The sequence below is a fragment of the Chionomys nivalis genome, chromosome 12, assembly GCF_950005125.1.
Source record: "Chionomys nivalis chromosome 12, mChiNiv1.1, whole genome shotgun sequence".
Taxonomy (NCBI): Eukaryota; Metazoa; Chordata; class Mammalia; order Rodentia; family Cricetidae; genus Chionomys; species Chionomys nivalis.
This window is the reverse complement of record NC_080097.1, coordinates 71,609,766-71,632,125: the sequence shown is the minus strand read 5'-3', so window position 1 is coordinate 71,632,125 and position 22,360 is coordinate 71,609,766. Positions and strand designations below refer to the sequence as shown.

General features: G+C 49.6%; 2 protein-coding genes across 5 annotated transcripts; both read left to right on the top strand.

The window, feature by feature from the left end:
- Positions 1-1,348: 1,348 nt before the first annotated feature.
- Chchd1 (coiled-coil-helix-coiled-coil-helix domain containing 1) lies at positions 1,349-3,043 on the top strand. The gene is made up of 3 exons (XM_057786767.1): positions 1,349-1,487; positions 1,579-1,697; positions 2,841-3,043. Exons 1-3 carry the CDS (start codon positions 1,364-1,366, stop codon positions 2,952-2,954), a joined length of 357 nt encoding a protein of 118 aa, XP_057642750.1. The 5' UTR covers positions 1,349-1,363; the 3' UTR covers positions 2,955-3,043.
- A 3,081-nt stretch (positions 3,044-6,124) lies between these two features.
- Zswim8 (zinc finger SWIM-type containing 8) lies at positions 6,125-22,297 on the top strand. 4 transcript variants are annotated; one of them, XM_057786755.1, is made up of 26 exons: positions 6,125-6,633; positions 9,646-9,799; positions 10,038-10,132; positions 10,366-10,538; positions 10,707-10,814; positions 10,940-11,021; positions 11,128-11,248; positions 11,640-11,841; positions 11,993-12,168; positions 12,439-13,423; positions 14,273-14,383; positions 14,542-14,721; positions 14,821-15,004; positions 15,229-15,327; positions 16,328-16,452; positions 16,887-17,127; positions 17,224-17,382; positions 17,489-17,717; positions 17,890-18,182; positions 18,326-18,549; positions 19,880-20,368; positions 20,573-20,732; positions 20,827-21,003; positions 21,158-21,277; positions 21,597-21,707; positions 21,820-22,297. In XM_057786755.1, the coding sequence occupies exons 1-26, from the start codon at positions 6,426-6,428 to the stop codon at positions 22,278-22,280; spliced, it is 5,667 nt and encodes a 1,888-aa protein (XP_057642738.1). In that variant the 5' UTR covers positions 6,125-6,425; the 3' UTR covers positions 22,281-22,297. The 4 variants fall into 4 exon arrangements, with proteins under 4 accessions (XP_057642738.1, XP_057642737.1, XP_057642740.1 ...); XM_057786754.1 differs by having other exon boundaries at positions 14,273-14,404; XM_057786757.1 differs by having other exon boundaries at positions 6,126-6,633; positions 21,529-21,707; positions 21,820-22,163.
- The last annotated feature ends 63 nt before the right edge of the window (positions 22,298-22,360 follow it).

The following is a 22,360-nucleotide window of genomic DNA, read 5'->3' as shown; positions in this document are numbered from 1 at the left end:
CTATTTTGCTGGCCTCTATTTGCTTACGTTTGGGGGTGGGGGATGATTAAATTGCAGACTTGTAAACAAATAATGGTAAACATTTATTCGTTTAACTTTTTTTTTTGAGGCAGGGTCATATTATGTGTCCCTGCCTTGCCTGTAACTGGTTATGTAATGTAGCCTGGCTTCAAACCCAAGTGTGCTTGGATTACAGGCATAGCTATTTTAAACACTGGGGATTCTGTAATAAACAAGATACACAAAGCCTGCTCCTCTCATTTTAAATGTATTTTTTAAAAAATATATTCAAAAATATTCTTTACGTGTGTGTCTGTCTGTGTGTTGCCTATGAAGGCCAGATGAGAACATCCCTGAGGGAGCTGGAGGTACAGAAGGTTATAAACCCTTGTAAGCCCTGCGAAGTGGATGCTGGGAACCAAACTCTTAAGTCTCTTAAGAGCCAGAAGCACTCTTAACCATGGAGCTACCCTTTCAAAACAGATGTTGGGGTAGATAAGGTCACAAAGATTCAGACTGCGATGGGCACTGGTAGGGTGGCAGGAGAGGGGAAACTCTGGAAGAGTCATCCGTGTCGGTCATCCAGGGAGCATTCCGAACATCCGTGGTAAACAATTTTAATATGAATGTACCCATGCAGTACATCGTGCCCTAAAGTAGAAATCATAACTATATGATTGCTGGATTCCACTTCCAGCAGCAGAAATGTCTTGGGAGTTTATTTTAGGAGTCTGGCACATCTCTGGATTTGGTTTTGTAAAGATCTAAAAGTCAAACACTAAGTCAACAACAACTGGAGATCCGGTTCTATAAATGGGAATGATATAGGTAAATATAATAATGTTAATGTTTTATATATAATGTTATTCATAAATATTACAACCTCCACCTTACGGCGCGGTCATTCCAAACGAGTAAAGAGCATCTACACAGCAGTTATAATTAGTAAAACAAACGAGCCGAATTCTCCTGGAGGTTTTAGAATGGCTCTAAGAGTTTTAAAAATCAGTCACTCTTACAGGTTTGTAAAAAACAAAAATCTTTTCCAACCCAACAACTTTAACGCCAGGCCCAGGGGATCCGACGCCTTCTCTTTGGCCTGCACCGACACAGCACTCAGCAAGTGGCAGCCTCCGACACGGAGCCCAAGCGTCCTGCCTGCTCCCCGAGTCCGCAAAGGCATGGTCCGGGACAGCGCACAACAGCATCCTAGCGTGAGTCGGACAGGGTTGGAGCCTGGGACTGCTTTGAGGCTAAGACAAGGAAAGCGCCCGCACAACTCTCCGTGGGCCGCACGCCAAGTGCGTAAGGGTCAAGAGGGGTCACGCACGGCGCGCGGAGCCTACTGGGAACGCCTTGCAAAATGGCGACTCCCAGTTTGCGCGGCCGCTTGGCGCGGTTTGCGAACCCAGGGAAACCTGTCCTGAAACCCAACAAGCCTCTTATCCTAGCTAACTCTGTCGGGAACAGACGCCGAGAGAAGGGCGGTGAGCACTGGGAGCGGGGGTGACTGGGTAGGCGCGCGGGAGAGATATAAAGTCAGCCGGTGACTGAAGGTCCTCCAGTTCTCCCTTCCAGAGGCGACCTGTATCACGGAGATGTCGATGATGATGGCTTGCTGGAAGCAGAATGAATTTCGCGACGAGGCGTGCAGAAAAGAGATCCAGGACTTCTTCGATTGTTCTTCCAAAGCTCAGGTGACAGCTAGCCCCTAGTGTGCCTTCTTGGGAAGAGAAAGGGAAATCAAATGAATGGTTCCCACTGCCTTGAGCTAAGTTATGGAAAGAGATTCTCATTCATCTCACCCTCGCCAAAGTGAGAAAAGCTAAGTTTTGACGGTAGTTGACCTTTTTCTGTTTGTTTTGTTTCGAGACAGGGTTTCTCTGTAGGTTTGCAGCCTGTCCTGGAACTAGCTCTTGTAGACCAGGCTGGCCTCGAACTCACAGAGATCCGCCTACCTCTGCCTCACGAATGCTGGGATTAAAGGGACGATGGCTGATCTTAAACGAACTTGATAACCAAAATAATAGTTTCAGGTGATACAAGCATTTGTAGGTCCTAAATCCCCTTTTTGTTTCTTTGTTCATTCCGGGGTGTGTGGGTGTGTGGAGTGGGAGTAGGGGGGATGGGTGTGTGTGGGGTGTGTGTGTAAGTAAGTGCATGCATCTTCAAATATGCAGGGGCATATATGTGGAGGTCCTAAATCCCCCTTTTGTTTCTTTCTTCATTCCGGGATGTGGGTGTAAGTTCATGCATGTTCGAATATGCAGGGGCATATGTGTGGACACCAGTGTTGTGTGGTGGCCAGAGTTCACTGCCTGGAATTTTCCTCCATTTCTCTTCCACTTTATTCTTTGAGGCAGGGTCTCTTGGGGTTTGGAGTATTATTAAAATTTATGGGGCTGGAGAGATGGCTCAGCGGTTAAGAGCACTGACTGCTCTTCCAGAGGTCCTGAGTTCAATTCCCAGCAACCACATGGTGGCTCACAGCCATCTGTAATGAGATCTGGTGCCCTCTTCTGGCCCGCAAGCATACGTGGAAGGAATTTTTTGTTTGTTTGTTTTTTTGTTTTTTCGAGACAGGGTTTCTCTGTGGTTTTGGAGCCTGTCCTGGAACTAGCTCTTGTAGACCAGGCTGGTCTCGAACTCACAGAGATCCGCCTGCCTCTGCCTCCCGAGTGCTGGGATTAAAGGCGTGCGCCACCACCGCCCGGCAGAAGGAATGTTGCATACATAATAAATAAATAAATAAATAAATAAATAAATATTTAAAAAAAATGTATGGGTCTAAGGCATAGTAAACTGAAGAACTGTTATTTTTCTTTCTCTTGTGTTTTCAGGAAGCCAGGAAGATGAGGTCAATCCATGAGACTCTGGAGCAGTCTGAGAGTTTACCTCCCCACAAAATGACCAAGTTATTACAGAGATTTCCCAACAAATCTCACCTCAGCTGAAAATGGAGAGACATTTTAAATGAACTATCATTTCTGAATGCTATCCAGAGGCATGTTAGGGTTTTTAAAGAATAAAATTAGTCAAAGGACTTAATTTTGCTCTTGTGAATGAACCATGGCCATTGTTTCTCATGAGATACTCCCTCCTCATAGCCAACCCCCATCCCGAAGATGAAACTTTTGGCCTTTCCCAGCATTAGACAAGCACTGAACCACAGAGCTAACCCTTTCATGAGCCCTGTACTCTAGACTTTGGAAGTGCTTTGTTTCCTGATGTGCTCTTCTTTCTTTATTATTATTATTATTATTATTATTATTATTATTATTATGTTTGCTTGTATTGGTTTGTTTTTTTTGAGACAGGGTTTCTCTGTTTAGCACTGGCTGTCCTGGAAATTCTCTGCCCTCAAATAACTCAGAGATCTGCCTGCTTCTGCCTCCTAAGTGCTGGGGTTAATGCATACTCCACTACTGCCTGAACAAGTATGGAGGCCTTTGTTGCCTTCCAAGTTCTTTACACCATTTAGTGCTTTTGCTTTTAAATACAGATGTGGTGGTGAAATCCCTGTGTATGCAGAGCTTTTTTTTGCCATCAGCAAAAAAAGTATGTATCAGTGAGTACATACTTCAAGAATAGTCTGTCTAGCTGGGCGGTGGTGCCACACCTTTATTCCCAGTATTCGGGAGGCAGAGACAGGTGAGTCTTTGTGAATTTGAGGGTCTACAGAGTGAGTTCCAGGACAGCCAAAGCTACACAGAGAAACCCTGTCTCAAAAAAAAAAAAAAAAAAAATAGTCTGTCCAAAGTATTGCTGAAGAAAGTACATAAACTTATGACACAGACGTCCTGTAGATACATTTTGATTTGTATAATTAAGAATAGTTTTTGGGAGGTAGAGAGATGGTGTTTGCTACTTTTGCAGAGGATTGGCATTGGGTTCCACAGCAACCATAGTACCTCAACTGCCTATAACTGGCTCCAGGGGACCTGACATCCTGTTCTGGAGCTTTCAAGTGCACTTACAGACAGATACACACGATAAAAACCTGTATGGTAGGTAGGCTGTGGTGGCACACATCTTTAATCCAAGCACTTGGGAGGCAGAGGCAGGTGGATCTCTGTGAATTCGAGGTCAGCCTTGTCTACAGAATGAGTTCTAGGACAGACAAAGATACACAGAGAAACCTTGATTTGAAAAACTAAACAAGCAAACAAAATCAACCTGTATGGTGGTACATGCTGCCTTTTATCCCAGGACTTAGGAGGCAGACAGACCTCTGACCAAGGCCATATAGAACTTGTCTCAAAAAAACAAAAAGATAAATCTTTTTTCAAAAGTTGCTTTAAAAAGTGCAAACATTGGGGCTGGAGAGATGATGGCTCAGTGGTCAAGAGCACTGGCTAAGTTTCCGCAGTACCCAGGTTCAATCCTCAGCACCCACATGGCAGCTCACAACTGTCTGTAACTCTAGTTCCAGGGAATCTGACATCCTCACACATATGTGCAGACAAAACACCAGTGCAGCACATAAAATAAAAATAAATGTTAAGAATGCAAACATCACCAACGAATTAAATGTTCTCCCTGGTCTTGCTTAATTATCAATAAGCAGTGCTATGCTATAAATTTAATATTTACCTGACTACAGTACGAAATTGAAGATAAAATCTGTTCACACACACCCTCCATGGCACTACTTTCTCTTACTAAATGGTTGGGCAGAGCTGATTACTCTCCATCTGTCCTAATAGCCCAGTGTCTTTCCACTCATTCTCCCACATGGTAGAGCTCAGATTCATCAGAGAATCAACCTCATTGTACTACTGGGTTTTTCTCACTTTTGTCTACTGTTTGCTGAAGGAATTTACTATTCCCTAATAGTAGGAGTCATTATGTAGGATTTTACGTATGCTCTGCCTCCTCAGGCATAATCAAGCTAACCCTTTCCTTCTAGTTGATAGCATTAAATGTGGTCTAGTGTGATAATTACTGAAGTAAAGAGGGGTCTTTCCTCTGTGACCCTCAATAGCTACATTTTCCCATAATTGTGTATTCCGCAACAACTGTTTGGCTCTGCAAACTGGATCTTTTGGTTATATGAAGAAATTGAGCTTTTGAGTATTTTAGTTAAGGGGTCCAAACCTTGGGTCAGTAGATTCTCAGTAGTGTGATAAGAACTCTGTTAACTGAGACGAGGAGAAATACATCAACCGTAGCTGAAATTTAGCATTTCAATCAAGGTTATAGGACACAATCAACAGTAGCATTAGTATCCATGTGAAATAATTTGGGGGGGGTTGGCTAGGCATAGAACCCAGGGACTTGTAAATGCTAGGTAAACATTATCAATTAATTAAATACTCTGCTCGGTCTTGGCGTTTACTGTACAAATAAACAGTACTATGTTACAAGTTTGTTTTATTAAAGTTCTTTTTTTTTTTTTTTTTTTTTTTTTTTGGATTTTTGAGACAAGGTTTCTCTGTAGTTTTGGAGCCTGTCCTGGAACTAGCTCTTGTAGACCAGGCTGGCCTTGAACTCACAAGAGATCCGCCTGCCTCTGCCTCCCGAGTGCTGGGATTAAAGGCGTGTGCCACCACCGCCCGGCTTACTAAAGTCTTTGTAATTGTATTTAAACCTAATTAATGTGTAATTCATAAACAATCAGGCGAGGTGGAGGGCACCCTAGACTGATAAAAGGCTTACATCGCGTACACGCTCGCGCACACGCGCGCGAACACACACACACACACACACACACACTAAAAATCTTGAGATTCAAAGGCAGTATCGAGGAAAAGGACAAGCTTTCTTTCCTGGCGCTCCCCCTTAGACTCTAGAAAGTGGTCGGATTTTAGGTTCTGGACTGCAACTCCCAGAAGGCGATGCGCTCAGGGCCTATCCCGGGGCGTGATGGTCACTTGCACTATCCCCTGACAGCCTGAGATTCTCGACGTGAACGGCGGCTGTTTCTTCCTTGGGGACATTGTGGGCATCAAGTAACTGCTGGAATCTGTGGCTGTTTACTATTCCTTTGGGAGCTGTGGGTGAGGGTAGGCTCGAGAAAACAGCAGGCAGTGCACACACGTGTCCCCTACACCCGCCCGTACCCGGTCCAGGCCCGGAGCACGCGAGGGCGGAAGTGGTGATGGCCGGCGCGGCCGGAAGTTCGGATCAGCTGATGGGGGAGGCGGCGCCGCAGCCGCCTAGAGGCCCTGGCCGCCCAGCGCTTCGTCCGGGCCTCGAGCCTCGCAGACTGGCCACAATCCCCGCTCGCACCTCGCTGTTGGGTGAGGCCTGTCCCGGCGTCCCTCCCAGGCCCGAGACCCTCGCCCGGCACGGCCGCCCTGAGCGCCCCGGCCACCCCCAGCCCCGGCTCGCCCCTCAGGCCCCGGGCCTCCCCTCAGTCCCCGGCCGGCGGCCCAGGCCCCGGATCCGCGGGGGGAGACCCGGCCCCGGGGGGTGCGGGCCCCATGGAGCTGATGTTCGCGGAGTGGGAGGACGGCGAGCGCTTCTCGTTCGAGGATTCCGACCGCTTTGAGGAGGATTCACTCTGTTCGTTCATCTCCGAGGCCGAGAGCCTTTGCCAGAACTGGCGAGGATGGCGCAAACAGTCAGCCGGGCCCAATTCTCCCACCGGAGGCGGCGGCGGAGGTGGCAGTGGCGGTACCAGAATGCGAGGTGAGGATGAGCTGGGGGAAGGCTGCGACGGGGAGGGAAGCAGGCAAACCCCGCTTGGGCCTTGCCTGGGAGCTGTCCGGACCGGGAGCTGTCCCAAGCTGAGAGCAGACTTCTGGACTCGCTTTTCTGGCCTTCCAGGGCTGGGGTGGCATCTTCACAGTAGAGAGACAGGATAGGCGAATAGGCGAGGGGAGAGAAAGAGGGAAAGATGGGGAGGGAGGGAGAAAGTGGAGGACGAGAGAGAGAGAGAGAGAGAGAGAGAGAGAGAGAGAGAGAGAGAGAGAGAGAGAGAGAGAGAACCCGCGCGCGCTCATTCGCCCGCGCTCACGCAAGCTTGTGTTGTGGCAGAGAACATCCTGGGTTGGCCAGAAAGACCTTTTGTTATTCCTTTACGCCTTAGAGAGCGAATATGGGAAAATATCCCTTCTCTGTTTTAAGAATATTTAACGGAATTTGGCCTTTAGTAAACCAGAAGTAGACAGGCAGAAGAGAATGTGGTTAGGCGTGGACCGTGCGAAAGTTACCACTTGAGGTGTGTCACTCTGTGGGGTGATGCGTTGGTTACTTCGCTTCCAGGATGTTGCTCTCTCCTCATAAGCTGCACCAAGAAAGGATTCCACCAAGAGGAAAGTGGAAGTGAATTTGACAGTGAGAGGGATGCCATAATTCATAGGATTAAGCCAGAGGTTTGCTCCTGGCATCTGTCAGAAGCCAAGGCTGGGACCAGAGAGTGGGAGCCTTGGACTTCCTATCTGAGGTCTGGGCAGGAGAGGGAACGATAATTATCTTGGAACTCTCCTCACGGAGCACCTTTCTTTTGTGTTTCATTCATTCTTGGTCTCCAGTGAAGTTATGGATTCGTGCTGTGAAGAATCTTGCTTTGTTAGAGGGAATGGAAAGGAGAGTGAAGACAGGGAAGCCTCTCAGGCTCAGGGATCGTCACATCTTTCCCTTGCTCTGCCCTAGGCAGTTTTTCTCTGGGCCTCAGGTCAGGCTGGCTTTCTTCGGTAGTTGAAAGGGTTAATTTATGTGTTCCAGCCAGGCTGTTCCAAAAGACCAGTTCTGCAAGCTGTTGTGCAGGTGCTCCTTTAGGACGGAGACAGATTTGCCTGTGCCACTTTTTAGGAGTGGTAGTACCCAGCTTCAGTTGGAGAGACGCCACTTGTCTGCGTGCATATGCACACATAAACACAGGTCACAGGCAGCTCAGTGTGAATCTTTTGTGACCCTCTTGCTTCTTTCATATTTGAGAGTATGGATTGTCTGGGGGCTTCAAATTCTCTAACTTTGGGGGAAGCAAATGAAGGCGTGGCAGTCAGGATTCCCAGATACTGAAGCCCTCCTGCATAGGTTAAAGTCCTTTCCCTTTTTCTTCCCTTTCTCCCTGCCTGCTTTCCTCCCGAGACAGGATCCGGCTGTACAGTCTAGGCAGGTCTTGACCCCCCTGTCCACAGCCTTCCAGACCTGGCCTGATATACCTTTTCTACCCCCATGCCTTCCTCAGCTACCTTCAGTTGCTTACTCAAAAAAGGCTTGCTGTTGTTTTTGAAAGGTTCTTTTCTGTTCTGTTATTTTTTTAATCCATTTTCTAATACAGTCGTTTGCTGTGAGATCTGCAGCCTGTTATGCTGTTTGTTACTGCTTTTTCTTAAAACAGTGTAGAAAACTCTCAAGTGCTAACTACATCCTACTCCGGGTGATTTCAGGAGCAACAGCCAGGTGCCCTGGGATAACTATCTCCTCCTGGCTTCCAGGATGGGAAGTCAGTCTTCAGGTTCCAAGAGGCCCTGTAGGCTCTTCTGCTTCTTGAGATCCCTAAGTAATTATTCTGAGTTCTGGCTCATGTTTTCTCCTTAGATGAAGGCCTGCAGTCATTTAGAGAAAAAGTGATAAGTAAAAAGGCAATCAGAGGCCGGGCGGTGGTGGCGCACGCCTTTAATCCCAGCACTCGGGAGGCAGAGGCAGGCGGATCTCTGTGAGTTCGAGGCCAGCCTGGTCTACAAGAGCTAGTTCCAGGACAGGAACCAAAAGCTACGGAGAAACCCTGTCTCAAAAATCCAAAAAAAAAAAAAAAAAAAAAAAAAGGCAATCAGAGGTGAATGGCAGTGACACAGTACAGTGTAATGTGAACCTAAATGGAGGGTGTGGGAAATGCGGTGCTGAAGCCTTGAGAGTCCTAGAACACACCTGTCTGGCTAGGAGTTTCCTAGACTCTCCCTGGTGTCCACTGTTCAGCTCCTGAGGTGGCCAGCTGACTGTGTGTGGCTGGAGACTGCCCACTCCCCTCTTCCGAAAGGAGTTTTTTTTTTTTTTTTTTTTTTTTTTGGTTTTTCGAGACAGGGTTTCTCTGTGGTTTTGGAGCCTGTCCTGGAACTAGCTCTTGTAGACCAGGCTGGTCTCGAACTCACAGAGATCCGCCTGCCTCTGCCTCCCGAGTGCTGGGATTAAAGGCGTGCGCCACCACCGCCCGGCTTCCGAAAGGAGTTTTAAGGGTTCTTGTACCCTGACAGGAAGGGGGTGGGTTGGTTGGAGAGATGGCTCAGAGGCTAAGAGCGCTTGCTCCTCTTGCAGAGGTCCTTCATTCAATTCCCAGAACCCATGTGGGATGGCTCACAACCCTGTAACTCCTGACTTCTGGTCTGCATTGACTCCTGCACGCATATGCACAAGCCCACATACAGACACACGATTTAAAAAAAATAAAATTTAAACTTAAAATATAGGGTATGGTGATGTACTCATTTAATCCCAGAACTCAGGAGGGAGAGGCAGGGGATTTCCAAGTTTGAGGCCAGCCTGGTCCAGAGCAAGTTCCAGGACAGCCAGAGCCACACAGAGAAACCCTGTCTTGAAAACAGAAACAAATAAAACCCCAAAAGATAAAAAACAAAAAAGCCTTCAAAATACATATTTCTAAGAAGATGGTGTGTGTACACAGGTACCCAAGGTGTGGTACTGGTACCAAGTAATTATGGCCCTTTCTCTTCACCACCCTGACCTTTGTTTTGGAAGATGGGTTGGTAATCCCATTGGTGGAGCTGTCAGCAAAGCAGGTGGCATTTCACATCCCATTTGAAGTGGTGGAGAAAGTTTATCCTCCAGTGCCCGAACAACTCCAACTTCGAATTGCTTTCTGGAGCTTCCCTGAAAATGAAGAGGACATTCGGTGAGTCCAGAGAACTGATAATGGGCATTGGAGTTCTGGTAGCTCAGACTGGCCTTTGGGATTTCTGCAGAACAAAAGAGATACTGTAGTTGGAACTGCTAAGAGGAAGATAAGGGAAAGGGGAGTGCCTGGGATTTCCCCCAAGGAGTGTTAAGGGAGAGAGTTGTCTAGGACTTGGTGGTCTCTCAGTGTCTGTGGAAGGTTATTTGTTGGTGGCCGTGACCTCTTCTTCCTGCAGTCTGTATTCATGCCTAGCCAATGGCAGTGCAGATGAGTTCCAGCGAGGGGATCAGCTGTTCCGCATGAGGGCTGTGAAAGACCCACTGCAGATAGGTAAGGTTCCATCATGCCTTGTGCTAACCTTGTTCCTCTCATCACTGATCTTTGCGGTCGGGCACGGTTACATGTGTCTTTAATCCCAGCACTTAGGAAACAGAGGCAAAATTCAAAGCAAACAAACATACAGAACATGTGGAATTAACTGTATAAGTGTGTGGCAGGGTTAAGTGAGGTCAGAGACTCTGGTCTCGGCAGCTACTTCTGATCACACCCTTATTTCTCCCTAGGGTTCCATCTGAGTGCTACAGTGGTGCCACCGCAGATGGTCCCTCCCAAAGGGGCCTACAATGTGGCTGTGATGTTTGATCGATGCCGGGTCACTTCCTGTAGCTGTACCTGTGGGGCTGGGGCCAAATGGTGCACCCATGTCGTGGCACTCTGTCTCTTCCGCATTCACAACGTGAGGCCCTCCCAATTTATCCTGGCCCTATCCTACGCTCCATTCCCCCCTTCTCTGCTGCATGCCTGGCCACAATGTGAGCCCCTTTACCTCCCGTCTGCCCACCTCTGTCCAGCTCTAGCTCCTAAACCTTTTCTCAGGCGCTCCTATCTCTCTTTGCTCTTTCAGGCTTCTGCTGTCTGTTTGCGGGCTCCAGTCTCAGAGTCCCTGTCTCGGCTACAAAGGGACCAGCTTCAGAAATTTGCTCAGTACCTTATCAGTGAGCTCCCTCAGCAGGTGGGTGAGGTTGGCACATCTTCCCACTGCTGGCTTTCAGGCTTTGTATCAGCCTTCTCATTAGGCTCAGCCCTCTTGGATTCACATGTGCCTTGTTCTCTTTGCCTTTGTCCCTGTTCCCTCAGATACTCCCTACAGCTCAGCGTCTCCTCGATGAACTCCTCTCCTCCCAGTCAACAGCCATCAACACAGTGTGTGGAGCTCCCGGTGAGTGTGGAGAGAAAGTGAGCACAGAGCATCACTTACAAAAGGCTCCTTGTTGTTAGGTGAATGAGTCCTTATCAGTAGGTGACTGCTTTCCTGTCATTCCCAGACCCTACAGCAGGGCCCTCAGCTTCAGACCAGAGCACATGGTATCTGGATGAGTCCACGCTCACCGACAACATAAAGAAGACGCTGCACAAGTTCTGTGGCCCGTCCCCTGTGGTCTTCAGGTAAGTCGGATCTCTGCATACTGAATCTGTAGGTACTTCCTCGGGCCACTGAGAGATCTCTGCTCTTTTAATGCTGGTGTCTCCCACCTTCTCATCCTCCGTTGGCACGGTACCTGCACGCAGGTGTCAGGGATAAATCATGTTTGATGATGACTGTGGGCACTCAGAGTGCTTTCCGAGCTGGGTGGAGCCAGCGGTCTTTTTTTTTTTTATGCTTTGGGTGATCATACTGATGCAGATGCAGAGAAAGGTCAAAAATTTTGTCTCAGGTGTCCTTCCCCACTCTACTCTATATTTTGGGTCAGGATCCCCTTTAGATCAAAGCCCTACTCTGTTGTAGCACCATTCATTCAGCCCTACTGAATCATTATCCTCTCTGTTCATTTCACAGTGATGTAAACTCTATGTATCTGTCTTCCACGGAACCTCCTGCTGCTGCTGAATGGGCATGTTTGTTGCGCCCCCTGAGGGGCCGAGAGCCTGAGGGTGTCTGGAACCTGCTTAGCATTGTTCGAGAAATGTTCAAGCGGAGGGACAGCAATGCTGCCCCCTTGCTGGAAATCCTCACTGACCAGTGCCTCACCTATGAACAGGTAACACCACAGGACTGGGAGCTGTGTGGTAGTTTCTTTTGTTTTCTTTTTCTTATCTTAGTCTCCTTTTTTTGACAGGAACTTGGAGGAGGGGAGGGACTTCTTTCATCTTCTGAGCTATGGTATACCTCACAGTTCTCTTTGTCTCCAGATAACAGGCTGGTGGTACAGTGTGCGTACCTCAGCTTCACACAGCAGTGCCAGTGGTCACACAGGTCGTAGCAATGGCCAGTCAGAGGTAGCAGCCCATGCATGTGCAAGTATGTGTGATGAGATGGTCACACTCTGGAGGCTAGCTGTGCTGGACCCTGCCCTCAGCCCTCAGCGGTGAGTCTTCCCCAGGATCACCACATTCTGACAAGGCCAGCCCGGGCCAGCCTGGACACTGATCTCCTTGAATATGGGGATTTCTCTCATCTGGAGAAATGGGACGAGCTCAGCACTGGGGTTACCAGAGATTTGTGAGTCCTGTTTCTGACAGGCTTTCTTCTTCCCCTGCAGTCTCTCCCCACGGTACCCTTCTCTATGCCTTTTTTTCACTCGCAGTGCAGACTGCTTGTCATCCCCCTAGTAGCCTCCTGCCCTTTGTTTCCACAGCCGCCGGGAACTGTGTGCACAGCTGCGCCAGTGGCAACTGAAGGTGATTGAGAATGTCAAGCGGGGACAGCACAAGAAGACCCTGGAGAGGCTCTTCCCTGGCTTCCGGCCAGCAGTGGAGGCCTGCTACTTTAACTGGGAAGAGGCCTACCCCCTTCCTGGTGTTACCTACAGTGGCACTGACCGGAAGCTAGCCCTGTGCTGGGCCCGGGCCCTGCCTGCTAGGCCAGGGGCCCCTCGATCTGGGTGCCTGGAAGAGTCCCGACCCCGACCTCTTCCTACTGAGCCAGCTGTGAGGCCCAAGGAACCTGGGGCTAAACGCAAAGGATTGGGTGAGGGGGTCTCCTCACAGCGGGGTCCCCGCCGCCTCTCTACTGAAGGAGGAGATAAGGCTCTGCATAAAATGGGTCCAGGTGGGGGCAAGGCCAAGATACTGGGTGGGGCTGGCAGTGGGGGCAAGAGCTCAGCAGGCAGTGGGAGCAAACGGCGGCTAAGCAGTGAAGACAGCTCCCTGGAACCAGACCTGGCAGAGATGAGCCTGGATGATAGCAGCCTGGCCCTGGGTGCAGAGGCCAGTACCTTTGGTGGATTTCCTGAGAGTCCTCCACCCTGTCCTCCATCAGTTGGCTCCCGAGGACCTTCCACCTTCCTTCCCGAGCCCCCAGATACTTACGAGGAAGATGCTGGTGTATACTTCTCAGAAGGACCTGAGCCTCCCACAGCCTCTGCTGACCACCCTAGCCTGCTGCCTGGGGAGGTCTGTACCCGAGATGACCTCCCTTCCACAGACGACAGCGGTAGTGGGCTCCACAAAACCAAAGAAGCGGCTCCTACAGTTGGAGAGGATGATGATGACTACCAAGCATATTACCTGAATGCTCAGGATGGGGCTGGAGGCGAGGAGGAGAAGGCCGAGGGTGGGACTGGGGAGGAACACGATCTGTTTGCTGGGTTGAAGCCACTGGAACAGGAGAGCCGAATGGAGGTAAGGGGACTGAAGGGGGGGGGGGGGTGTTCCTTTGGAATCACTAAGAGGCCCAGTGGCTGTAGCTGGAAGGGTCAAGAAGAGTAGATGACTGTTAGCATTTGTAGGCTGTTCTAATTGGCATCCTCTCTGCTGCTTCCACAGTGATGCTTTTCTGGATAGTTTTCAGATACTGTGTCAGTGTATTACTTAAAAGTCTTCAGTGGTTGCTTGCTGCCCTTAGAATAAAGATGAAGGTCCTTGGCTCCACTCTGTCTGATCTTTGCCAGTTTCTCCAGTGTTGACTTTGTCTTTCATCCTCTGTGCTGTTACTTATTCCTGGAGCTTACCACGCTCCCTCTTGCCTACATACTTAGGTCCAAATTGGCCTTTCTGCCTGGAATTCTCTTCTCACAGATAGGGACATAAAGTTGATGAACTCAGAATCCCCTCCCTGCCAGCTGGTATGGTGGAAAATGCCTGTGATCTCAGCACTTGGGAGGTTGAGACAGGAGAATCTCCAATTGGAGGCCATTTTGAGCTACATAGTGAGATCCTGGCTCAGATAAAATAAAAGACTTTGTCTTCTGAGAAGTCTCCTTCTGAGCTTCCCACAGCCTTTGCCGACTCCCCTAGCCTACTGTACCTGAGTTGACCCCTGTCACAAATGAGAGTAGCAGTGCACCGCTGTCCCGAGTGCCCTTTCTCAGCAATACTTGTTACATGATCTTGAATGTTGGTGGTGTCTGTAAGCAGACTGAACTCGTATGGTATGCCTAGGATAACCAGTGCTTTAGGAATGCGCACTACATAGTCAGGTGTGATGTTCTCCAAGGGAAGCCTTCAATCTTTCGGTCCTATGTTCTGTAGGTGTTATTTGCCTGTGCTGAGGCCCTTCATGCCCATGGTTACAGCAATGAGGCCTCCCGTCTCACTGTGGAACTTGCTCAGGACCTGCTAGCCAACCCACCTGACCTCAAGGTAGAGCCGCCCCCTGCCAAGGTGAGAGAGACCTCCTTCCTCTACTTTCCTGACCCCACTTATCCCTGCTCCTATTCCCCACCCCAAGTGAGAGCCTCCTTCTACTTCCACTGAGGTGAATCAGACTCATTTGTCCAACTCTTTGCACTTCCGTTTAGGGCAAGAAAAACAAGGTATCCACAAGCCGTCAGACCTGGGTGGCTACCAACACCCTTACCAAGGCAGCTTTCCTATTGACAGTGCTAAGTGAGCGCCCCGAGCACCACAACCTGGCCTTCCGAGTTGGCATGTTTGCCTTGGAGCTACAGCGGCCCCCTGCTTCTACCAAGGCCTTGGAGGTCAGAGGTTCTATAAGTCTTCTCCTTAATCATTGCAGATTCTTACACCTTGACCTCCATTGAGGTATAGGTGGTCTGAGTTCCTTCCTGTACTTTCAGGTAAAGTTGGCATATCAGGAATCTGAGGTGGCTGCTCTGCTCAAGAAGATCCCTCTGGGTCCCAGTGAAATGAGTGCCATGCGGTGCCGGGCAGAAGAACTTCGGGAGGGCACACTCTGTGACTATCGGCCTGTGTTACCTCTCATGTTGGCCAGCTTCATTTTTGATGTTCTCTGTGCTCCAGGTATAGTGCCTGCCCCTACAGTAAGTGGAGAACTTGGGGGGGAGAAGGGTAGTTGTATTGTTTTTTTTAAAGGAAAACCAAGATCTCTAAGACTCTGGCTGAGTCATCTTTAGGACCCATCGGGCAGCTTCATGGGTAGGTCTTGAATGGTGTAGGTCCTGGATTTCTTTGCATTCTTTCCTATGGTACTTTTGTTTGCCTGACTTAACCCGATTTTCATCTAGTGGTTTCTCCCACGGGGTCCCGGCCCCCAAGTCGCAACTGGTGTAACGAGATGCCTGGAGATGAGGAGCTGGGATTTGAAGCTGCGGTTGCTGCCTTGGGTACGTGTCTTGTCTTGCGCATGCCCATGAGCAAAGCCTGGATCAGGCCTTGAGGAGTTGCAGTGGGAAAGTCAAGATGGCATGTGTACCAACTACTTAGTTCTCATGACACAGTCAGTAATGTAGAACAGGGGCTGGAGAGAGATGGCTCAGCACCTACTGCTTTTCCAGAGGACCCAGGTTCAGTTCCCAACACCCCCATGATGGTTCACAACCATCTGTAACTACATTTCCCAAGGGATAAAATGTTTTCTCTTAGCCGGGCGGTGGTGGCGCACGCCTTTAATCCCAGCACTCGGGAGGCAGAGGCAGGCGGATCTCTGTGAGTTTGAGACCAGCCTGGTCTACAAGAGCTAGTTCCAGGATAGGCTCCAAAACCACAGAGAAACCCTGTCTCGAAAAACCAAAAAAAAAAAAAAAAAAAGTTTTCTCTTGTGGCTTCCATGGGCTTTGCAAGTACATGGTACACATACATGCACATAGGCAAAACACACACAGAAATTAAAAATAAATAAAACTTAAATATGTGCTACATATGGTGGGTGTTTAAAACACAACAAAATAATAATCTAAAGAAAGGTCTTAGGGAGGTGACAGAATATATAATGTAGGTTAAAAGATCAGGAAGTTTTAGACAGGAAATTGTCAGTTTTAATACCACATTCAATGGTTATGCCTGCAATCCCACTACTTGGGAGGTGGAGGCAGGAGGCTCAGGAGTCCATTTCATCGTTGGCTACATAGCATGTTTGAGGCCAGTGTGAGCTACATGAGATATTGTAGCAAGCACGCAAGCAAACACTTGGATGTGCCTGGCTGTGGTGGCATACACCTTTTATTCCTGTGGAGTAGAACAGGTTACAAATGTCTTGTGAAGCAGACAGAGCTAAGGCTGTATACATGATAAGCAGTGGGGACTTTTTTCTCATGAGCTGGTAGCTGGCTCTGGCTTGTATGCTTTTGCTGTCTTTGGAGCTATGACCACTCCTCATCCTCACAGGCATGAAGACAACAGTGAGTGAGGCAGAACATCCCCTCCTATGTGAAGGCACACGCCGGGAGAAGGGTGACCTGGCCTTAGCACTCATGATCACTTACAAGGACGACCAGGCCAAGCTCAAGAAGGTAAGAGACTGAGGTACTGGGTTTTTGCCAGGCAGCGAGTGAGCAAAATGTCACTATCTTTCTCAGAAGTTTCCAGTACAATGACAAAAGTACTGGTTTGCCTGTAGGAGGTAAGTAGAGACTCCTGGAGACTTCTCATAAAGAACAAGAGACCAATGGTTCTTATAGGTATGCTTGGGCATGAGGTGGAAGAAGAGAAGCAGAGAGCATAAAGTCAATCATTCATTTATTTCAATATTTATTGAATATCAGTATATTCAGTCCTCAGGTAAGTGTTATGGAAGATTCCGAGACATGTAAGCTGGGAGGTTATCCTGTAGTTACAACTGGGGAAGACTTCCTGAGGAGGGAGCATTAGGCTGCTTCAAGAAGAAAGGAAGGTAATAGACTTTAGGAAATAAAGGACGTCATGTTACTGCTTGTCTCTCCTTCAGATCTTAGACAAACTCTTGGACCGAGAAAGCCAGACACATAAGCCACAGACACTGAGTTCTTTCTACTCATCCAGCCGTCCAGCCACAGCCAACCAGAGATCTCCTTCAAAGCACGGGGCTCCATCTGCCCCCGGGGCCCTGCAACCTCTGACTTCAGGCTCTACAGGTCCTGCTCAGCCAGGGAATGTGGCAGGGGCTGGGCCAGGTTCCACTGAGGGCTTCACAGAGAAGAATGTGCCTGGTGAGGTGGGGGCACTGGGAAGGGAGGAGGGCGGTGAGTGGTCATGTTGTTACACCCTTTCCTGAGCTCATCCCAGTACCCTATTTTCTTACTCAGAAAGCTCCCCACATTCCCCCTGTGAGGGTCTCCCTCCTGAGGCAGCTTTGACTCCACGATCTGAGGGGAAGGTTCCTAGCCGTCTAGCTCTTGGCAGTCGTGGAGCCTATAATGGTCGAGGTTGGGGGTCCCCAGGGAGGCCCAAAAAGAAGCATACAGGTACGACAACCTATGGTATGGCACGGAGGGAAGGCTGGTCCTGAAGGCTGGAGACTGACTTCAGGTACTCCTGATTTCTGAGATTGGTTCATTTTGGGGATACTAGGCATGGCCAGCATTGACAGCAGTGCCCCTGAAACTACATCGGACAGCTCTCCTACCTTAAGCCGAAGGCCACTTCGAGGGGGCTGGGCCCCTACTTCCTGGGGTCGAGGACAAGACAGTGACAGCATTAGCAGCTCTTCCTCAGACTCCCTGGGTTCCTCATCCTCTAGTGGAAGCCGCCGGGCTAGTGCCAGTGGAGGGGCCCGGGCAAAGGCAGTTGAAGTTGGCAGGTCAGTAGGGAGAAATACCTTTCTCTCTAATCTTGCACTTTCTCAAAACCAATTCCTGCTGTGACCCAGCTGCTGTCCCCTAACAGCCCCTTCTTACCCAGGTCTCTCCTAACCTACTGGGACTCTATTTTGAAGAAACTCCAACCCTGTCAATAACCCATTGCTCCACCAGGTGTTACAAGGGCCGTCGCCCGGAGAGTCATGCCCCCCACGTACCCAATCAGCCATCAGAGGCAGCTGCACACTTCTACTTCGAATTGGCAAAGACAGTTCTGATCAAGGCAGGGGGCAACAGCAGCACTTCCATTTTCACACATCCATCTTCCTCAGGAGGCCACCAGGGTCCTCATCGCAACCTGCACCTTTGCGCCTTTGAGATTGGGCTTTATGCCCTTGGCCTACACAATTTTGTTTCTCCTAACTGGCTCTCTCGTACCTATTCTTCCCATGTATCCTGGATTACAGGTAAGTCAGTGTCCTGATTTGCATACAGGATGGAGATGAATTGGAAGCAAGGGTCTTGTCTTTGTGACATTGCTGATCTGATGTAAGATACCATCCCAGACCTCCAATGGGGCCCACTTTGCTCCTTTTTCTTTTCCCTAAAGGGCAGGCAATGGAGATTGGCAGTGCAGCCCTGACTATACTGGTAGAATGCTGGGATGGGCACCTGACACCCCCTGAGGTTGCATCACTGGCTGATAGAGCATCACGGGCACGAGACTCCAACATGGTGAGGGCAGCGGCAGAGCTGGCTCTAAGCTGCCTGCCTCATGCCCATGCACTGAACCCCAATGAAATTCAACGAGCCTTGGTGCAGTGCAAGGAACAGGTACTTCTGCTCTCAGCTGTCTGTGCACGGGGAAACTTAAGGGCTCAGCATTTCTTCTATCAAAATTGTGTGTGTGTCTGATGTGTGTGTGTGAAGGTCAGAGGACAGCTTTTGGGAGTTTCTTTTTTCCTTAGACCTTGTGGGTTCTAGGAATCACTCAAGTTGTCAGGCTTGACAGCAAGTGCCTTTACCTACTAGCTATCTTGACAGCAAGTGCCTTTACCTACTAGCTATCTTGACAGCAAGTGCCTTTACCTACTAGCTATCTTGCAGTCATTCTTCCCCCTCCTTCCTTCCTAGAGGCCTAAGTTGCCTAGGATGGGTTTGAACTCACAGTTGTGCTCCAGCCTTCTTATAGTAGCTGGGACATGCCATTATTTTGGGGTTAGGGACGCTCTCTTGATTTTCCCCATATTTAGTCAGGAGTTTGTGAAGTATCTAATTTTTCTCTTATTGTAACATTTCACATATTGTAAATTGAGTATCTGTTAGGTTTTAGACTTTAGGTTTTGGAATATTTTCCAGTCCATGAGCTATCTTGAGGATGGGACCCAAATCTAATTATGAATTTAATATTTTATGTATTAATTATACAAACAGCCTAGAGATAATCTTGTGTCTCTTGCCGGGCAATGGTGGCACACGCCTTTAATCCCAGCACTTGGGAGGCAGAGGCAGGCAGATCTCTATGAGTTCGAGGCCAGCCTGGTCTACAAGAGCTAGTTCCAGGACAGGCTCCAAAGCCACAGAAAAACCCTGTCTCAGAAAAAAAAAAAAAAAAAGAAAGAAATCTTGTGTCTCTCTTGCCCCTTGCCCTCTTTCTCTCCAATGTATGTATGTACAATACAATGTATGTACATGTATGTATGGGGAATAAAATTCAGGGCTTCATACAGACTTGGCAAACAACCGACTTACAGTCTCCATGTAAGTCTCATGTATGCATGAGCACATATTTCATGGTATTTTCCACTTGAGGTGGTATCACGTTAGTGTTCAAAATGTTTCTGATTTTAGTATTTCTATTTTTCAAATTAGTGTTATTCAATCCAATAATATGAATTCACATTTTCACATTCACCCTTTACACTATGTTATAATCCTACAGTTAGGGTTATTCCCTTACATACACAAAGATATGGAGGCTTACATTTAGGGACCAGGATGTTCCCTGAGGATGGCTTTATAGAAATGAGCTTTGTTCAGTGTCTGTGTGAAGCAAGCACTCACTACTGATACTGAGCACTGACCCTGATTTCTGATGCCCCCCTCAACTAGCCATCATTCCTGGGTAAGCCCTTTTCCCCTAACGCTCTGTGCTCCTTTCCAGGACAACCTGATGTTGGAGAAGGCCTGTATGGCAGTGGAAGAGGCAGCCAAGGGCGGGGGCGTGTACCCTGAAGTGCTGTTCGAGGTTGCGCATCAGTGGTTCTGGCTCTATGAACAGACAGCAGGCGGCTCATCCACTGCCCGTGAAGGGGCTACAAGCTGTAGTGGCAGTGGGATGAGGGCTGCTGGGGAGGCTGGGCGGGTGCTGCCCGAGGGCAGGGGTGCCCCTGGGACTGAACCTGTTTCAGTGGCTGCAGCAGCAGTGACAGCGGCAGCCACAGTGGTTCCAGTCATCTCAGTGGGATCCAGTTTATATCCAGGTCCAGGACTGGGGCATGGTCATTCCCCTGGCCTGCACCCCTACACTGCTCTACAGCCCCACCTGCCCTGCAGCCCTCAGTACCTCACCCACCCAGCTCACCCTGCCCACCCTATGCCTCATATGCCCCGGCCTGCTGTCTTCCCTGTGCCCAGCTCTGCATACCCACAGGTGAGACTGGCGTTTTGTTGACGGTGTGGTGGTGGGAGAGCACAAGGAGTTCGGAGGGTTGGAGTAGAGTACTTTGGAAGTATAGTAGGGCTGTCCAGGAGTTCGGATGAGGTGTATGTAGGGGAACCAAGGCTGCTAAGAAATGTAGGAATGCCCATTTGTCACGACATAACTTGGTATCTGTTCTTTCCCCTATCCATATAGGGTGTGCATCCTGCATTCCTGGGGGCTCAGTACCCCTACTCAGTGACTCCTCCCTCAATTGCTGCCACTGCAGTATCCTTCCCTGTCCCTTCCATGGCTCCCATCACAGTTCATCCCTACCACACAGAGCCAGGGCTCCCACTGCCAACCAGTGTGGCTTGTGAGTTTCGGGGACAGGGAGCAGGTGAATGGAGGGGAGGTGGCACCTGGGCATGGGAGGTAGGAAGGCAATCTCTGGACCTCTTCTCTCACAGTGAGCAGTGTCCATCCAGCACCCACATTTCCAGCCATCCAGGGTGCCTCACTGCCTGCTCTGACCACGCAGCCCAGCCCTCTGGTAAGCGGAGGTTTTCCACCACCCGAGGAAGAGACACACAGTCAACCAGTCAGTCCACACAGCCTGCACCATCTGCATGCCGCTTACCGTGTTGGTAAGAAGTCTCTTTCTGTACTCTACCAACAGCTGGGTGAGGGGCTCTCTTCAGTGGATTCCCTCTATAGCTCTGTTTGTTTACTATGGGCCAGGTTCCTGGCTGGGGTAGAAGGTGGAGGATATACCCCATTGTGTGCCCATCTGTTTCCTAGGAATGCTGGCACTTGAGATGCTGGGTCGCCGGGCACACAACGATCACCCCAACAACTTCTCCCGCTCCCCCCCCTACACTGATGATGTCAAATGGTTGCTGGGGCTGGCAGCAAAGCTGGGTAACACCTCCCCTCCCCAGGACCATTGTCCCCCGACCTGATTCCCTACCATCCTATCCCAGACCTCCTTCCTAGCTCTTGCTCAGAGTTGAGGCCTTGGTCGGGTATGTGTGCAAGTGAGGGGGGTGGAGGGTTACCTCAGCTCCTGGGATGGAGGGAGGCTCTCTGTCAGGCCAGAGCTGAGATATATAAGTGGGTCCCTAGGGCACAGGTGGCCACTCCCGTCTCATGCCCCTCCCCCTGCCCCCCAGGAGTGAACTACGTGCACCAGTTCTGTGTGGGGGCAGCCAAGGGGGTGCTGAGCCCGTTTGTGCTGCAGGAGATCGTCATGGAGACGCTGCAGCGGCTGAACCCCATTCATGCCCACAACCATCTTCGAGCCCCGGCCTTCCACCAACTGGTGCAGCGCTGTCAGCAGGCATACATGCAGGTGATAACTCAGGAAATATGGAACAAGGTGGACCAGAGTCCTTAGCATGTTCAGGGAGGTGGGCCCAAGTTGTGTACGCTTTGTGCTGATATCTCCTCAACCCATCCTCCAGTACATCCATCACCGCTTAATTCACCTGACCCCTGCCGACTACGACGACTTTGTGAATGCGATCCGCAGCGCCCGCAGCGCCTTCTGCCTCACACCCATGGGCATGATGCAGTTCAACGACATCCTACAGAACCTCAAGCGCAGCAAGCAGACCAAGGAGCTGTGGCAGCGGGTCTCTCTAGAGATAACCACTTTCTCCCCTTGAGTCTGGCCCCTACAGGGCCCTATATAGGGACACAGGCCTGTGGCTATGGGGGCCCCTCACACAGAGGGAGTGACTCTTGGCCGGACAGGTCATCCCCACTCAATTCCCTGATAGCCCAGACTGGCAGCTGCTCTTGGGCTGTAGCTTGGGGCCAAGATGTCTCAGACCTTCGAAGCCTAGGGCTGGGAGAGACAGCCTTGTCTGGGAGAGGGCGTTGGGTGGCCTCTGGTATTTATTTGGCATTTATAAATATATAAACTCCTTTTTTACTCTGTTTCTGGGTCCTTCCCTTCTTCTTTGTGTAGAAGAGCTGTGGAAAGTCAGTTGATACCTGCTA